General features: G+C 37.2%; 1 protein-coding gene across 2 annotated transcripts in view; it reads right to left on the bottom strand.

Moving 5' to 3' along the window:
• Positions 1-18,407, bottom strand: part of SYT1 (synaptotagmin 1) — a 661,960-nt gene that overhangs the window by 92,619 nt on the left and 550,934 nt on the right. For both annotated transcript variants that reach the window (XM_006142860.3, XM_006142859.3), the window contains exon 9: positions 14,461-14,578. In XM_006142860.3, the coding sequence (XP_006142922.1) occupies positions 14,461-14,578 (118 nt within the window). The remainder of the gene's footprint in view (positions 1-14,460; positions 14,579-18,407) is intronic.

Below are 18,407 nucleotides of genomic sequence, written 5' to 3'. Positions count from 1 at the left end.
GATAATTAGGGTGACAGAGGCTCTATTCTTCCTCTTTGTCCCTATTTGTTGGCCCAATTAGCTGTGTTTGTCTTGGACCTGCTACCACAAAAGAGGCCCTTGGAAAGGAACGCTGCATCTTAAATAATTCAGATAAATAGCTTAAAGAGCTGAAGGTGGTGGAAAGATACCACTTTAGAAATATACTACTGATCTTCCTGCTTATAAAATATGCACGATTTTGTGGTCAAATAGTAACAGGAGAGGGGAGGAGAATTTGCTGGTTGGCTTCAGCATGCTCACATGGGTTAGTCTAAGTGGTATCCAAATAACGATGAAGTATTCTTAACACACACACACACACACACACACACACAGTATTTATGTCAGTCATATAGGAACACATACTCTCCTGGAACTGTCTTCTGCTTAGAAATAACCACCATTTATACAGTGCTTTCTATTTAAATGTTAGCTTCTCTCTAACATCATCTCATTTGTCTATTTGAAAATGTAGCTGTGTCATTAATACCCCAATTTTATAGATGAACAGACTGAGGATCAGAAAGGTTAAAGGCTTCCTGTCCAGGTTTTGTGATGCCATTGCTGTTCCCTTTCCGCTGCGCCCTGCTGTCTCTCAGGAGAGGGTCTGTTTACGGCTGAGCTACAACTTCCCTGGAGGCTGGGAGGCAAGGACAAATGCTGGCATTTTCAGATAGGTATTTATTATTAGGCTTTGCCCTGTAATAACGGTTAAATCATGCTTTAGGCGTACCTCTTGGCAAGGTCAGGGCACGTATAAAGCATTTCTATAAAGTTAAATTCCTGTTGGGAGGCTTTTAAGGTTTTTATATTTTAATGAAGTTATTAAAATGAAAGTTCAAACTTGCATAATTCATAAGCATTCACTGCCTCTTTAAAATCTCTACCACTAAACTATTTTTTAAAACATTTCAGTGCAATCCTTGTGTAAAATGTGAACATATCTTTCCATTAGGATTAAAATAGATTTCTAATTATAGTAAACTAAAGCTTCATTGTAATATAATATAGCTATTTAGGCTAGTTTCCTTTATGTTTTTACTGCGTCAAAGATGGTGCTATAAAATTTAGAATGTTTTCTAGATAAACACCTTGAATTGGCACCTTACAGTAAAAACAGCTTTCAAATGTTTAAATGGTTTCATGATGTTTAGAAACTGGGAAATTCTCTTTAATATGCTGGTTTTGCTTTTGTAAAGGTATATATTTTTACTCAGAATTTGAGTGACTGTCACAGATATTTTCAAGCTACTCTCCTAACAGTGCTGCTGGATTGAGTGTTTAATGGATTCTCAAACCCCTGCAAATACAGTTGATGAAAATCTAAAAATCTACAAGCTAATGACCTGATTTTTTTTTTTTTTTTGATACTCTTTGCAATCAATCCAGGTTGTCTTTGTAAGTAATACATGTTTAGGTTTTGAACTTTGGGTAATTGCATTTTACTTTAAAATCTTTTCTTGTTTAGACGCATGATGAGACTGTATAAACGCAACATGTTCCTGCCAGTAATAGGATCCAGCAGTAGCAGAAGCAGCCAGCAAATTTTAGAAAAATTTAAAAAACGGAGTCTCCCCCTCCCCTCCTCTTGCTTTCCTTCTTTTAAGAAATATGCAGGAACTTTTTGTATTACAGAGGTATTAACACTCCATCTGTTTATGTGAGGCAAAGCTCTCTTTTCAGTCTGTTACTTCTTTTAACTTCATTATAACATTTAATATTTGCCAAGAACTGGGACCAGTGGATGATGTAATGGTTACATCACTAGACTCCCACATGGTTGACACAGTTTGAGTCCCGGACCCAGTGGCTTAAAACTTAACACCTGGCATGTGTGTGTTTGTGCCCACGATTCTGAGAGGAAGATGGAGGAGAAAGGATTGCAGCGTGGCCATCCCCCATGGGGAGTGATTTCTCGCTTTCTGTCTCTAATGTCTCTCTCTGTCTGTCTGGTGAGCGCACGCGCCCTATAGCAAAAACTTCTCCAAAAAAAAAAAAACGTGAAGAACTTACATTTTTCCTATATTGTTTCTCTATTCAAGATCACACTACATTATTGTTCTATTTAGGTCTTGTTCAAAGAACTTTGGTGGAGTTAAATAGTTTTCTTCACAGGGTCAAATGATGAGAGTCAGGGCTAGCAGGTAGCATGGAAGTTAAGGCACTGAACTTCCATGTCAGTGACAGGGTTCGAGTCCTGGATCAAGTAGCTTGAAAGTCATACTAGGTGTTTGCTCGTGTATGTCCAAAATCCCAAGGAGAATGGAAGAGAAGGGATGGCAGCATTGCCATCCCCATGGCTGGTGATTTCTCTCTTTTTGTCTCTCTCTCTCTCCGGCAAGCACACGCGCCCTATAGCAAACATCTCTAAAAGAAAAGAAAGGGCAGAGAGTCACTAAATCCATATGATGCACAGAGAGGCTGTGCAACCATAGATTCCATGGCAGATCTGTACCTGCTGGCGCCAAGTGTCTCTGTCATAAAAAGCTAGAAGACAAAAATGATCAAGTGATGTGTTTTATGTGATCCCATTCTTGTAAAATAATTTTAAAAAATACATCTGTAAATAATATATAATATATAAGCAGAAAAGAAAATCGGGAAGTATATGAAATATGAAATTATTTCCTTGAGACAGTCAAGTCTTTCTGAGGAATGGAAAGGGATTAGGGGGGCTATTTTGAGTACTTAATTTGTTTTTTAATAAAATAATTATTTTATTTAATTTTGTTTATTACTGTTATTATTTTAAAATTTGATCAGAGAGGAAGAGAGAGAGAGAAAGTGAGAAAGCAAGCTGCCAGATCCATGACCTAAACTGCAATCTGTGTGGGGAGTTCAGCGTTTTAACCACCAAGCCACCTACTGGCTCTGAGTACTTAATGTTTTATAAGTTAACAGGAGTGGTAAGGTTATAGAACATTTCTTTCTTTTTCCTTTCCTTTCCTTTCCTTTCCTTTCCTTTCCTTTCCTTTCTTTCTTTCTTTCTTTCAGAGGTTTTTGCTATAGGGCGCGTGTGCTCGCCAGACAGACAGAGACAGACAGAAAGCAAGAAATCACCCCCCAGGGGTGATGGCCACGCCGTAATCCCTTCTCCTCCATTCTCCTATCGGGATCTTGGGCATGCATGCACACGCGCGTGAGTGTTAAGCCATCGGGTCTGGGACACGAACCGCGGTCGACTACATGGGAGTCCAGTGACATAGCCATTACGCTAACTGCTGGTCCCTTATCTTTATTTCTTGAGCTTTTCAGTAACTTAATTTTTTGTTATGTTTTAAAGAATTATTCATTTAATTCCTTTTGTTATTATTTTTTAATTTGACTAGAGAGAGCCAGAGAGAGAGAAAAAAGGAAAGCAAGAAAGTAAGCTGCCAGGTCTGAGACTTGAACCCATTGACCATGTGGGAATCCAGTGCCTTTAACCACCATGCCACCTGCTGCCCCCAACTTTTCAATTATTTTAAAACTAAATTTCTAGAGAAATATTAAAACAAAGAATTGTGAAAGCATTTGTTCTCTTTATTAATTAGAATATGAAAGTCTTTAATATTATTAAAATGACAGTCATAGTAGTAGATAACAGTGTAATCTCCCATTTCTATATGTACAGGTATTAAAGTTGCCTATACAGGCAATATGAGATCAGTAAATGTGTGTTTGGCTTTTTTTGTTGTTGCCATTAACAGAGGACAATTTATTAATTAATTGCATTGTCATATTGGTTGAAATCAATAGTTAGAAATCTCTGAATTTAGGAAGTCAATCAACCATGTTGCCTTAGTTTTGGGTAAAAGCAGTTTCAGCATTCCCAAGGATATAAAATTAATATTGCTATTTCCTAGTTTTAAGTTAAAAAGTGAAATTTTACATAAACACTAAATATCATTGATTTGTAGGGGGAAATACAATTATAGGAAGCCTCTTAGTTTTGGATCACTAACAATGAAGTACAGGCATTAGTAATTGAAAAAGGCAGCCAGCTGCTACGGTCTCTTAACTTCCTTTTATAAGGCATTAGTCTATAAAGCAGTGGACAACTGAAACGCAGAATCATTGCCTTATTTGTTCACGCTGGGCAAAAGATGCGACCAGGGGCTCATTCTCTGTCTTTACTTTTTTCCTAGAAAATGTCTTTATGACTGTCACTGAGGTATAACTACAGTTACACCTTTCTTCTTTTATCTCTTGGAGATGGTCTGTTTCTTTCTTTTTTTTTTTTTTTCCCTCACTAAAGGGAGTAGGGAGGAAATAAAAGAAGGAAGTAAAATCCTGAATATGATAGCTAAAATGACCAATCAATTAAAAAAATTACATACTCTGGTTTTATTTCTTTCTCAGTTGCTGTTGATAGTATAAGTAGATTACTGTTATATGATACCAAAAGAATTTCATTAAGTGGGAAAATGAAGACAGAATAATAAACTAGATTGGTAGAATTTTTTTTTTAAAAAAGAATTATTTAATTTAATTTATTATTATTATTACTTTAAACATTTTGCTATCAGGCATGTATGCTCACCTGAGAGACAGAGAAAGAGAGAGAGAAAGTGAGAAAGTGAGACAGCCACCACTTCTGGGACTTGAACTGTGGTTGGCCATGTGGACGTCCATCACCTTAGCCATCATGCCACCTGCTGGCCCCATAGATGGTAGAATTTCGAAATTCATAATTGGCTGTGTAGGCAGGGTATGTCCTACCATACACTAGGAGATGTTAGAGGGCAAACACATGTAGATACAATTCCTGCTCTGAAAGTAGTTCAAGAAAAAGAATAGATATGCTTATAATTGATATTAGGTATAAGGGATTAAAGGACCAAATATAAACAATATATCCTTTTGGAAGTAAAGGTGACTAAAATAAGGTACAGTGTTTTTGTGGGGAGTTTCCAATGAAGCTTTGCTCATGAAACCAGATGATGAGCCGTATTTGGCCCATGTGCCACAGTTTGTCAACCCCACGTTAGGTGCTAGAGATGGTGCAGGGTCATTTGCACACGAGTGAGGAAGGCATAAAGTATAATTTAAAAAAAAATCATTTCTCATGTTTTCTTTACTTTGAGTATTATTACAGTGCTTGAGACTCAAAACTTGGCATGTTTTTGTCATCAAACTGTTGTAGGTTTTACTATTAATAATAGGAATCTTATATCTTCCCCAAAGGAAGAGAAACAGCACAGATTTTGCTATCTATTTTTAATAGTTTTATCAGAAAAAAACTGCTTACTAACTATGGGTAACAAAATCTCTTGAAAGAGCCCAACAAATATAATTTTAAAAATAAGAGTATTTGGGGACTGTGTTCCCAATTACCTATTAGGTCTTCAGGAAAGTCATGATGCATTTTTGCAAAGAAAAACATAGAAAAATACGTCATAACTTTCCCGACGACCCAGTATTAGAAATTTTGATCCTCCTTATTCTTCTCTGTATCCTGAGAAGAGAGAAGGGCACTGAAGTGGTCAAGGATGCAAACGTGGCCTTTTTGGGGTTGGATCAGTGAGACTTGCAGCTGTAGGGCTATTTCCAATGGCTACCTATGAAAAGGCATGGGGGGGCGGGTTTCTAAAGCTAATACAAAGTAAACGTTTAGAAACCTTGCCTTTTAAGCCTACAACAAAAACAGACTCTATTATCCAACTATAAAGTAACAAAGAAAATTTGACAAAGAATTTTTGAGTAGAAAGGTGCCTTTGAGAGCTTCCTGAATGGCCTTCTCTTTGATCTATTCTCTTTCAAACATCAAGGTTGCTTCCTACTTCTAGAATTGGGGTATGTGATAAACAAGTAGGTTTTATTCCAGCTCTCCCTTTCATGATTTTCAGACTTTCATCTTTTCTCTGCTTGGCCTTCCTTTTCCAGACTACAAAATCCCAATCGTCTCTGCCCAGCTTCATGTACAGCCCCTGTATCCCTCCATTTTAGCTGCCCTCTTCTGGAGGCTCATCATCTAACATGGCTGTCTTTCCTGAGGTGAGCAACCATAGCTATGTGTAGCCACAGCTGAATGAGCTCAAGGCTAGGCAAGAGGTAGGGGACTGTTTTCCCTCTTGTGTTTATAAAATCTTCTGTGACCACATCCAGTCTTTTTGGGTATGGCAGCACCCTTGGTGAATGTCTTCAATGGATGATTCCCTGTGACTTTTTTCATGGTTTATAATTGACTCCATCATTCTCCACTCTCCAGTGGGATATTTCCTTTTCAGTATATTATTTCTGAGTTTCTCTATAAGGAAGCTATTTGCTACATTTTGGCTGACTCAGCCTGTCTTTCTTTTACCCAATGATGTTGGCGTTTCGATGGCTGAAAACATTTATGTCACCTTCAAAATTGAGAATTTCAATGTGACTAGTAAAAGTGTCTTAGGTCAGATCTTTTTGGAACTCGCTGTTTTTACTTTTTCATCTGTGGCTTTCTCTTAACGTTTTCCAGCTGAGCTCTCTTCTCTTTGTAGGCTGTCTATTCCAATTTCTTTAATATTATATATGTAATTTAGACCCACAGAGTCCCATAGAAAGTTACAAGGATAGCAAATTTTAGGGTTCTTAGATCATATGTTCATCTTTCCCAATAATATTACACATTCCCTTCCAGAATGAGTCCTTGAGAGAATTGATTCCTTTTTAGTTTCTTGCTACCACCTAAAAGGCATTCAAATCTCTTAGGCTTAGATTCTCATCATGTTCAGTAACATCTTTTTTTTCCTTTTCCACTGATACAGCTGAATGGTCATTGTTTTGTATCTCATCTTTTTTTGTGTGTGAAGAGTCAATCACTAAAATAACATACCAATCTGTACACAACGAAGAAACTGAGAGGTTCCTTTTTCAGCACAGAAACAATCTATTATTTAATGTCTGGTCTTATGGAGTTATTGGTCCTAATTTTACTCAGTAACCAAATTAAACAATCAATTAAATAGTACATATTAGTGATTTCCATGATGGAATTTTATTTTGGATATAAAGTCGACTTGGAATGAGGTAGAATTTTTGGACGTCTTTCAAACTGTAACATGTCATTAGCCACCTGCTATCTGAGTTGAACCTGGTAAGAAAGGATAAGGACCTAGAAGTCATGTTTTATTCATAGAGTCTGAAGACAGACTATTTGGGTTGATATCTAAGCTCTGCCAAATAATAATTCTGTAACCTTGGGCAAGTTATATGTCTCTCTGTGCTTCAGCTCCATCACAAATATAGCATTAAAAATACTGGGTTGTTGGAAAAGTCATGACACAATTTTGCATAGAAAAACTTAGAATAAATACATCATGACTTTTCTAACAACCCAATAGTGTCTACCTTATAGGGTTGTAATGGGAATAAATCAGTTATATTCGTAAAACATTTAGAACAGCGTCTGGATCACTCTGTGCTATGCAAGTGTCTGCTATTCTATTTACTTGTGTATTTACGACTGACATGGTGCCTGGCAAAGAGTGGGTTTTCACATGATGTTCGTTGAATGATTGGACAGATACCGACTGGCTAAGAGACTTAGCAGTTTTTGTGCTAACTACTCTGAATCCAGACATTCCAACCTAGTCCTCATTTCTCTTAATTTCAGATTTAACCCCACCGCCTACATCTGCTTTTCCTATATCCATAGACCTACTGGTAATCCTTCATGCCTAGCATTCTATCCATTCTGTGGTAGTAGCAACTGTATTGGGGTCTCAACTTGCCTTGGGCTCGCCTTTAACTCTTTATTAAAAAAAATTAATATTATTATTTCAAAATTTGACCAGAGAGAGACAAAGAGAGAGATGAAAAGTGAAAAAACAAGCCTCCAGGTCCAGGACTTGAACCATGATTGGGCATGTGGGAATCTAGTGCCCCAACCACCACACTACCTGCTGACCTGGCTATAACCCTTTTTAAGAACTTAATTTCTAGGATGATCCAGTTTTAACATTTGTAACTTACTTGATAATCTGTTCACATCTTAGGGATTCAGATTATTTTATCAATATTATAATTAAGCATTTTAAAGTGTCCCAGAATTTTATATTCTAACATTCAAGCCTAAAATTATGATGAAGCTTCTGATATCACAGCCAACTTATTATGCATATTCCTGTTCTATTAGCACAATAAGATGCTGGTTTATTTGCATATTATTTCTTGACCCCGGTATCATGGCCAATCAATTTGCATATCCCTATCTAATTGGCTCAAATAAGTTTTTGTCATTTTATTTATTGGCCCAGCTCCCAGACTAGTGGCTTTTAGTTCAAATCAATTGAATTTGGAGTGTTTTTCTTTGTTTTGCTTTCAGCATCAGTAGAAGGACAGATAAGAATGGCGGTCAACGGTATGAGAAAATAGCTCTAAAAAGTATGAAGGAAACAGCTATGATTTTAGCTCCTCTTCCAGTAGAAGAGATTGAAGAAAGGATGACAATCATTTAAATATTAGGGGGAGGTATTTCTCAGGAAAGAGGCTACTAGACAATGAAAAACAAAGAACTTATTTGAGAAATTTCAGTACATAAGACAAGGGATATTTTCTACAGCATTGACACAAAAACTATAAATTAGAATTTGGCTGACCTGGGCCTCAGCTAAAATTATGATTTAGTATTTAAGCCTCTAAAGTGTAGTATTTCAGTTTAAGGTGCTAAGAATATCATGGAGAGGGGGAAGCATGTTTAAAATGCAATTTCCTGGTTCCCATCCCTAGATATTCAGTTACAGTTTGATTTGCATTACTCCTTGAACTCTTCTGTTTTAACAGATTCTGGATGATTCTGATGGAGGCAGGCAAAACAGCAGGTCTTGACAAATATTGCCCAAAGAAATGGTCTGCCTCTGCTGATTCTTGGTTTCCATGTAGAATCTAGCAATAACCTGAGGTTACTAAGGTTGATTGAGTTGCTCTTTCCTAAGTGACTTTAAACCTGGGAAGTCTTCAAAGAGTTCATGGAAAAATAGACTTAAAGTATGAGTTTATTTTGGTGTAAAAATGTTTAAAATCAATCCATAGTTTTTCTAACATGCATTTTTCCATGTATGTTTTGAAGAGCCCTTGTGTTTAAATCTGGCTGCACTTCCTGAATTATATTTCTAGGATAATAGAAAAGTAAATGGAGACAAGACAAATTCATGAACAATTTTTTAAATCTATTGCATCTTATAGAGAGGAGAGACTGTGTGTGTACTGGGGGAAAAGGACAGGGTAAATTTTACCCACTTAGAGCTCAGAGGTTAATGCAGGCACTATCTTGCATATACTGATGGTTACTCCTTTACTCCACAAGTTTCCTTTCTTCCTCTCTCATCACTTCACTCACATAGTTGTTGTCTACTTCCTACTTTATTTATTTGAATATAAACCATATCAATGAAAAGGACTGCAAATGTTTTCCCTTATTGATTTGCCAGGGTCCCTAGCAATACAAACAGTTAGACAAATACCCAAAAGACTATGTGCCAGCTTCAGAGAATGAGGGAAGCAGAGCAGGTCTACCAGATTACATTCTGTTTGATATTGGGTCAGGCAAGGAGGAAAACAAAAAATCTACCAGAAGTCACAAGTAAGAAGAAAATCAAATGACGATTCTGAGAATACCAGAAAGGAAGTGCCCTGGAGTTATTTGACTGGGATTACTCATAGGGTATCCCAAATTTTCAAGAATGCCTCAGTTTCCAACAAGCCTAGAAACCTCCATGTTTAGCCCTATCTACCCTGAGGACTTCATTTCAGTGTTTCAAGTTCAGATAAGAGAGGCAACTTCAGAAGGTTAGAGCTGGAGAATCCTTGTTCTCCCATACTGAAGGGGGGTGGGGGAAGCTGAATGGTGCACTGCCAAGTGTTCTTACAGGGGATCAGGGAACCTGGGCTTCAGTCCTACCCACACATCAGGTGACTGTGAATGCTAGAAACAATAAATGCACATGTAAGTATTGACTGCCTCCCTCTTTATGCCACGTGGAGCATGATAGTTTATGTATATAATCTAATGTCTCTAAGCTGCAATTTTCTCATTGAGAAAACTGAAAATATTGCCTTCAGAACCTATCTCACGGACTAACACAAGAACTATGTGGGAAAACCAAGCTTGAAAAGGATTTTTAAATTAGAAGGGGACCTACAACTGATGTGCCTTTTTAACAGTTAACATGATTCTCAGATTTAAGTAAAAAAAAAAAAAAGGAGATTGTATTTACAGAACAAATTTTAAAAGCTAGAATCATTTCTATTTTGCTCATCCAGAAGTTTGGTCTCTCTTTAAACAGCCATGTCCTTAAGTGTAAAACTTTCAGAATTTCATCTAATTTGCAATTCAAAGTCCAAATGAAACTTTAGTCTTGTTATTCTTTATTAAAGTTGTATTCAGAAGTTCTCAGATTTCTGAGATGACCAAAAAATAAAAAATTAAAGACAGTGATTGTGACATACACAGGGGCAAGAAATTTCATCAGGAGGTATCTGATTACTGTCTGACTCGAGAGTATAATCAGGTATAAAATACTTTAAAAAACTGTGAGGCAAACAATTTTACACCTTTGAGAATCTTCAATTTTTAAGTGCTTTTACTTTCTTAGACTTTTCTATTTTCTTCCCCAATTTTCACAAATAGAAAACATGTATTATTTGATGGAAGATTTACTCCAACAATATAGATATGTAAAAGGCAGTGAAGATGCTCAGATATTTTACTAGTGATCAGGTTTAATTCTCTCTAAATACAGGGAAGAAAAAAACCCCACACAAACCAAAACAACAACCCAGTAATATCCTACTGCACTAATGTACTCTTAAAGAACAGTCTTGCAGCCTGCAAGATTTAATATTTCCATGCAAATGGCTAGAAATGGAAATCCCTGCTGCTGCTCACAAGTACTTGAGAGTTAGAATATTAAGAATGCAAGTGTAGGGGTTTACTGTAAAGATATGAATAGTCCAATTACGCTTGTCACTGTAAGATATGAAGAGCTAGGATCTGCATCATTTGCAATATGAATATATGATAGAGGCAAATCCTAGTGTAATGCATTTTGAATTAACACAGTAGGAAGGAAATTAACTGACCCTGCTGACGAGCAGTAAGAAGGATGATTTTAAAAAAGGTTTTCATTTCTTATTTTCTGCAATTTTTTTGCTAATAACTCCGTACCTTTTCTTAATTCACTATTGGGGTTATGTAAAACATGGGCCTATCAATATGCTTGCTTGCATTGATCTGTCAGTCCTATCAAACAGTCATTTCCCCACTGAATCTAGCAATTGGTTCAACGGTTCATTGATTACTATTATATCTCACATATTTAGCCCAAGATTTAACAGTTACTAATAGAAATGATTACAGCAATATTTAGTGAGCACTTAGTTGTGCCAGACCCTATGCCCTCATTTATTTCTCAAAATAACCTCATTAAAAAGGTTCACTTATTACTCCCACTGTCTAGATAATGCCAAGTGAGGCTTAGAAGAGCTAAATAACTTGTTCAGTTGTCAAATTGCTAGTAGTGGCAGGTGGAGTTTAAACCTTGGCAAAACAGCTTATTTTGGTTCCAATTAACTAGGCATTTCCAGCAAAGGTACGTTGGCACCTGAATTTACCTAGAATGATCTATTATGTAATTTTGGTCTCCTCGTACAGAGGTCAACATATTTTGAGACAGAGCATCCAAGTGTTTAAAGTTGTTGTAATGGTAAGTAGGTTAAGAAAAATGAAATGCAAGACTTGTTTTTTCAGGCCAAAGCACCTTGGTAAATAATTCATTATTCATTCAGCAGCTACGTTCAGTGCTACCAGTCAGTGAGAGCATTGTGGGAGACATAAATACAAAACACAGTCTAGTGAAAGAGAAGCGTGCTTTTGAGAGGGGTAAGCAAACGGCTAGTGGCATTTAAAAGAGGCAAAGATTTTTTTTTTTTTTTTTATTAAGATGGACCTGAAAAGGCTTCACAGGGACCCCCACTACCTAAAATGCTATTTCTCCCAGATCCCCTCTCCCCGATGGTTCACATTATACTTGTTCTGGGTTGTTGCTGGGGTATCACCTACCCGTGAGACTTTCCCTGACCAGCCCATTTAAAACTACTCCCAAACATTCCTTATCCTTCTTCCCTGCTTTACTTCTCTATAGCACTTTTCACCGTACATGTGATATGCTTTTCTCATTTACTAGCTTCTTGTCTGTCTCCCCACATTAGAATGCATGCTGTGGGAAGGCAGGGTCTTTATGCTGCTCACCTGTGTAACCTAGTGCCCAGCTCAAAGTAGGAACATGATACATATTTGTTGAATGCACTGAGGAAATAATACTTCAGCTAGTTCTGAAGAATGGGTAGGATTAAGCTAGACTTTGTTAGAAGAAAAGGAGGTCCCAGTGAAGAATAGGACCTAAGCAAAAAAAAGAGAAAGCAAGTTGCTATTCAATTTGGTTAAAATGAGATAGGGCATGACACAGTCTGAAAGTAGCTACATTATGTGGAAATGAGTGGTGAGAGTGATTACGAGTTCGTTTTCAGGCAGCAGGGGGCCCTTCAATAAGGGCTTTGCAAGACTATTTACCTTTCAAAAACATCCTTAATTAGTGTTTAGTAATAAAAAAAAAATCACTCTAGGTAATTAAAATGTAGGGGTAGACCCAACCTGTGTAGGTCTCAAAATTAATATAATTTTCCTGTCTCTCTTTAGAAAAAAGAAGATAGAATTATGAACATGAAATTAGGTATGACTCTGGCTTTGCCCTTTTCATATCACAAAACTGAGTTAGTCAGTGCAGTGGGTGGTAGAAGCCATCCCAAAGGCCCTTCCTTCACAAGTACAGCTCACAATAACCTAACGATGCATGGATATGACTGGAGGCCACACAAATCTATCCTACCTATCCTAGACCCACCTTCCCTTAGACAAATTTTGAAAATATCTGCCACCTCTCTGATGCTACTGAATGAGAAGAGATAGATGGAGAAGTCAGCAGAAAGAGACAGCAAACTGTGATTCACGAACAGTGGTTGAAATATCTTTCTGTGACTATGGGAACTCACTTCTGGGACCTTGGAAAAGGCCCTCAAGTCTTACTGGCTTCATGGCAAAACTGCTCAGGAGTTTCCTGAAGGATACAGGATGAGTTAGGAAGAAGACTAAAGGAATACTAGACACAGGTAATGATGAGATGGCTGGCATTTAGGTTTAGAATGGAACTATGAGAGAAAGTACAAAGGAACCATGAAATCATACTTGGCTGTTGAACCAAAGGCAATAGAAAGGTCACAGGTGTTTGAAGTTACCGCAGGGTACTAGATAGTAATCTGAGGGTGAATTGTTATAGTAGTTAAACATTTCTGTGCATACTTTTTACATGAAGGCACATTAAATACTCCATATATTAATATGCTCCTTGCATTAAATTTGCCCTGTTATGCTACTAGGCAATGAAAGCAAGTTATTAAGCAGGGTCTTAGTGACATGAAAAAATTAGTGCAGCTTCCCCAGGGGACTTATTTATAAAGAGAAATAAATGTAGGGACCAAGAGAATTTGGTTGACAAATTAGTGGGTCAGTAAATGGAAACCCGGCTTTAGCATTTTTTAGCTGCTATGATTTAGAATATATAATTATCATGCTGTGTTAGCGTGACCTTTTGAAGTTTGCCATATTTTTGTTAGAGAAAACTTTGAATAACCAGTAATGTTGGCTGTAACTCCACAGTCACAGACAGTCTATTTATGATGACCTTGTGGCATATCAAGAACATTCCTCACACTTTACTGATTTACTGGAAAATTAAAAATATAATTGATTTCATTATACAGAAAAGTAAAAAACAATGTTCAACCATGAAAGTGACAAATCCTTGATTTGACTTTGCTTTTGAACAACAGTATACTTTACTTACCATAGTTTACTAAGATTGGGTTGTATAGAACTTTTCATCTCAAAGTTCTCCCAGCTCCAACATAAGCTACAGAATTAAATTCATGACCATGGGGATTCATTCTCAGAGAATGTATTATTTGTATTTATTTAAAATGCTGAGCCCTTAATTAAACTGTATTTAAAAAACTGTATTAGCCTATCAAATACCTAACAAAGACGTTTCAGGTAAAATACTCACCGATGGGTAAATTTGACCAACACAACAAAACAACACAAGAACTCAGTGAAACTACAATCTGCCATAGGCATTGTCTTTCAGAACAGAAGCACAAATGTTCAGCTTTCAATGCCATAGAAATGACAATTGGTACTTTGGCTCTGAAGAAAGAAAATAGTTTCATTTTCTACGCCAATTCCAGTCAATGGAGACTGGCTTCCTGAGGCACTGTGTTGGGATGAATTCTGAGACAGCTTTCAGGCTACACAAGAAATAGAACTGTGATCAATTAAGGAGTGGGAGTCACAGTATGTGTGCTACACATTTGGTAGCCATGATAACAAAAGCATTACAAAAAAATCGATGAACACCACAGACTTACCAGATAAGCCACCCACGTCCATTTTCTTCAGGTTCTTTGCCTCCAGAATGACAACAGTCAGTTTACCAGCCGTTGGGACATAGCGAAGGGAGAAGCAGATATCACCCAATTTCTCTTGCTATGGGAACCAATAAGAATGTATTAGTACTTTCTCAAATAAAGGTGAGTATAACTTGTACATATACGTTATAAATTCCTCAAGAGGAAAATTATGACCAATAGAATTTGAAAACTTTTTTCCTCTTTCATTTGTTTATAAGTTGGAAGGCATATGTGCTCACCAGAGAGTGTGACGGAGAGAGACAAAGCGTCCCCCAGTGGGACATGGTCATACCACAATCCCTTTTCCTTCATTTCTCCATTCTGTTGAGGTTTTGGGTATGCATGGGCCAGGGCCAGGGTTCAAACTATGTGGTAAGTCATGTGGAATATGGTTCCCACTACTGTGAGGACCAGCCCCATAGTAGTATTTCGTTCGCTGATATAACATCAAAAGTGATCTCAACATTTAAAAAAAGACTGTCTGTTTTAGTTTTTTTTTTTTTTAAAGACCATCTTTATTTTAATAATCATCAAAATATATCTATAATTCATTGGCTCAGGAAATGGGATCAAGATGACGTCTTAAATGACTGCACTTGAACACTGCAAAACTCTTTGCAAAAATCTTGTAACTTTATTTAATAGCTTTGAAAAGAGCCTGCTCTTTAGTAGAATCAACCTACCTAAATTTTTGGCCTTTCACATTTCAAATAGGATTAGATCCAATATTATAGTCCCTCCTTATCCACAGTAAATATGTTCCAGGACTTTCAATGGATGCCTAAACTGTAGAGAGTACTGAATTATATATACTACATTTTTTCCTACATATACCTGTGATAAAGTCTACTTTAGAAATTAGGCACAGTGGGACTAGCAGGTGCTGTGGTGGTTAAGGTGCGGGACACTCCCACATGGCTGACCATGGTTTAAGTCCCAGACCTGGTGGCTTGCTTTCTTTCTCACTTCCTCTCTCTCTCTGTCTTTTTCTTTGATCAAATTAAAATAAATGAATGAATAAATAAAATAAAGCAAATAATTTTTTTTCTTTTTTTTGGAGAGGTTTTTGCTACAGGGCGTGTGCGCTCGCCAGACAGACAGAGAGAGACAGAGAGATAGAAAGTGAGAAATCACCCCCCAGAGGGGATGGCCACGCCACAATCCCTTCTCCATTCTCCTCTCAGGATCATGGGCACGCACGCACACACGCCCGGCGTGAGTTTAAGCCACCGGGTCCGGGACTCGAACCGTGGTTGACTACATGGGAGTCCAGCGACATAGCCATTACGCTAACTGCTGATCCCAGCAAAAAATTTTTTTAAAAAAGAAATTAGGCACAATAAGAGATTAGCAAGAATAATAATTAAAATGATTATAACAATATGCTATAATAAGAGCTATGCAAATGTGATTGCTCTCTCTCTCAATCTCAAAATATCTTTTTGTTTTGTACTTAAACCCATTTTCATGCCACAGTTGACTGTTAGGTATTTGAAATCATAAAAGGAAAACCACTGCTAAGGAGAGAATATTATACTTGAGGTTTTTTGAGGAAAAAAAAAACTTGAATTATAATACAATGCAAAGTATCTCAGAGCTTCTCATATTATTTCATTGGCTGTATCTTTAATATCAAAAGAGCATTTACCAATTCTGTACTCTGGTATTTTTGAACAACTGATACAGATTTTAAAATGATAATGGAATATAGAACTTTTACTTTTTTCAGAAAGGACTTCTATTGAGTCTCTCATCTTAAGTGTCCCATTCTCTAGGATTGCTAATTAAGAACAATGTGTTTAATATAACCAGAATTTGCATTCATATTTATGAGAAAAAGAATAAAAGAAGGAGAGAGGGAGGAAGGCATTTTTTTGTCCACTTAGGTATTGGATGCTCTAGATTGCTTTTTGGCACAGGGACTTAATTATGTGGCAAAATAGGGTTTCTGAATCAAACAAGGTGGGAATTCTGCTCCTAAAGAAAACAACATGGGAGGCAGCCCCTAGGCCTAGTAGTTAAAGGAACCAGATCCCACATGTCTGATCATGGTTTGAATCTCGACTTGGTGGCTTGAATAATACGCTGGATGCATGTGCATGCATACCTAGAATATCAACAGGATAAAAGAAAAGGAGGAAAATTGATTGTGGCATGACCATTTCCCACTGGGGAATGTTCTCTCTCTCTCTCTTGTGGGTGCACATGCCCTCTGGCAAAAGAAGAAAAAAAAAAGAGAGAGAGAGACACTTAATAAGGCAATGGTTGTGTCAGATTTGTGTATATTGACTTTTTTTTTTTTGGAGATGTTTTTTCTATAGAGCGCGTGTGCCTGCCAGAAAGGCAGAGAAGAAAGAGAGACATAAAGCGAGAAGATGACCATGCGACAGTCCTTTCTCCTCCATTCTCCTCTTGCGTGTGCCTGCCAGAAAGGCAGAGAAGACAGAGAGACATAAAACGAGAAGATGACCACGCGACAGTCCTTTCTCCTCCATTCTCCTCTTGGGATCTTGGGCACGCATGCACATGTGCCTGGCGTGAGTTTAAGCTACCAGGTCCGAGACTCGAACTGCTGTCGGCTATATGGGAGTCCAGCGACATACCCATTACGCTAACTGCTGATCCTGTCATAGACTTTTAATATAGAATGAAGTACAGAAGGGCATATCCCAAGGACCTCTCCTTTTATATATGCCTGCTATTACTATAGTTTGTCTTTTCTATATTTTCTATATATATGCTATACTATATATATATATATATATATGGTGTGTGTGTCTCCAGTGTAGAATAACTGCTTAGATATAATTTAACAATGTCAGAAAATGTGATTTCTTTCTTTGGGGAGAGTATAATTATTTAAAGGGAAATAAATGATTTATCTATAGATAAGAAGTATTATGTTCAGTGGGAAGGAGAGAAAGGGAGTGAGGGGGAGAGAGAGGAGAAAAGGAGGGAGCGAAATGGTGCCTCTTTCGACTTAAATAGTGTCTCTCTTGAACACATCACCACATGTGCTATGGCCCTGTTTTCCATTATTTGAGTCCCCATAGCATCTTATCATACCTCTGTTTGTTACTAAGACACTGATTTTGTCTTATTTTATACAGATCTTAATTCTCCCACATGACTGTAAACTCCATGAAGATAGGATCCTTGCCAGAAGAATCACTTTCCATACTTTCTCAAAATGAAGTAAGTGGAAAGTTTAGCTAATACTGCTGTGTTGGATTATCTACGTCCTAGTCCCCTTATATTAGTGTAGATATGAGAGCGTTACTTTCGACATATCAAATTCACCCGATGTGCCCACTCACCCCAGGAATTAGTTTCCACATTGGGAGAGTCTAGTGGAATAAATGATTCCTTATAGTCTCTGAAATAGGAGTCAATATCACAAAAATTAATGCAAAATGTGGACAAATTCATCTGAACTTTATGAGACAAGAGGAATGTAAATGAATAAAATTGCTGTTCAAAATGCTCATTAGGAGGAGGGTTCTTTTTTCAGGATTCTGTCTATTCTCCACAAGAGTCTCCCTGGGGAATGCACTGTGTAGCAGGATGAAGTTACTCTAACTGTTCTAATTAAGCAGTTCAGACATGACTGCTCTCTCTTAAATAGCACCTCCCTTTATGGCCCATAATCTAATTTCACCATTAATTTATGGGCATCTCAATTGTTTTAAACAAACAAACAAACAAACAAAATGCTACAACTTCTTTCTTCCTGTATTTTAGCTTTTTTATTCTTCAGTCGTACGGTACATAGAGAACACGTAGCTTCAGAAGAAAGCATTTAGAGAGTTTGAAAAGCCAGCCTCAAGGAGGGAAAAATACTTGAAGTCACCTGTCATTCTAAAGCTTTGGCATGGAGGGTGAATGAGTATTTGAAAGAAGAAGAA

This window comes from Tupaia chinensis, unplaced genomic scaffold (genome assembly GCF_000334495.1).
Source record: "Tupaia chinensis unplaced genomic scaffold, TupChi_1.0 Scaffold000085_1, whole genome shotgun sequence".
NCBI lineage: Eukaryota > Metazoa > Chordata > Mammalia > Scandentia > Tupaiidae > Tupaia > Tupaia belangeri.
This window is presented reverse-complemented; position numbering and strand designations above follow the sequence as displayed.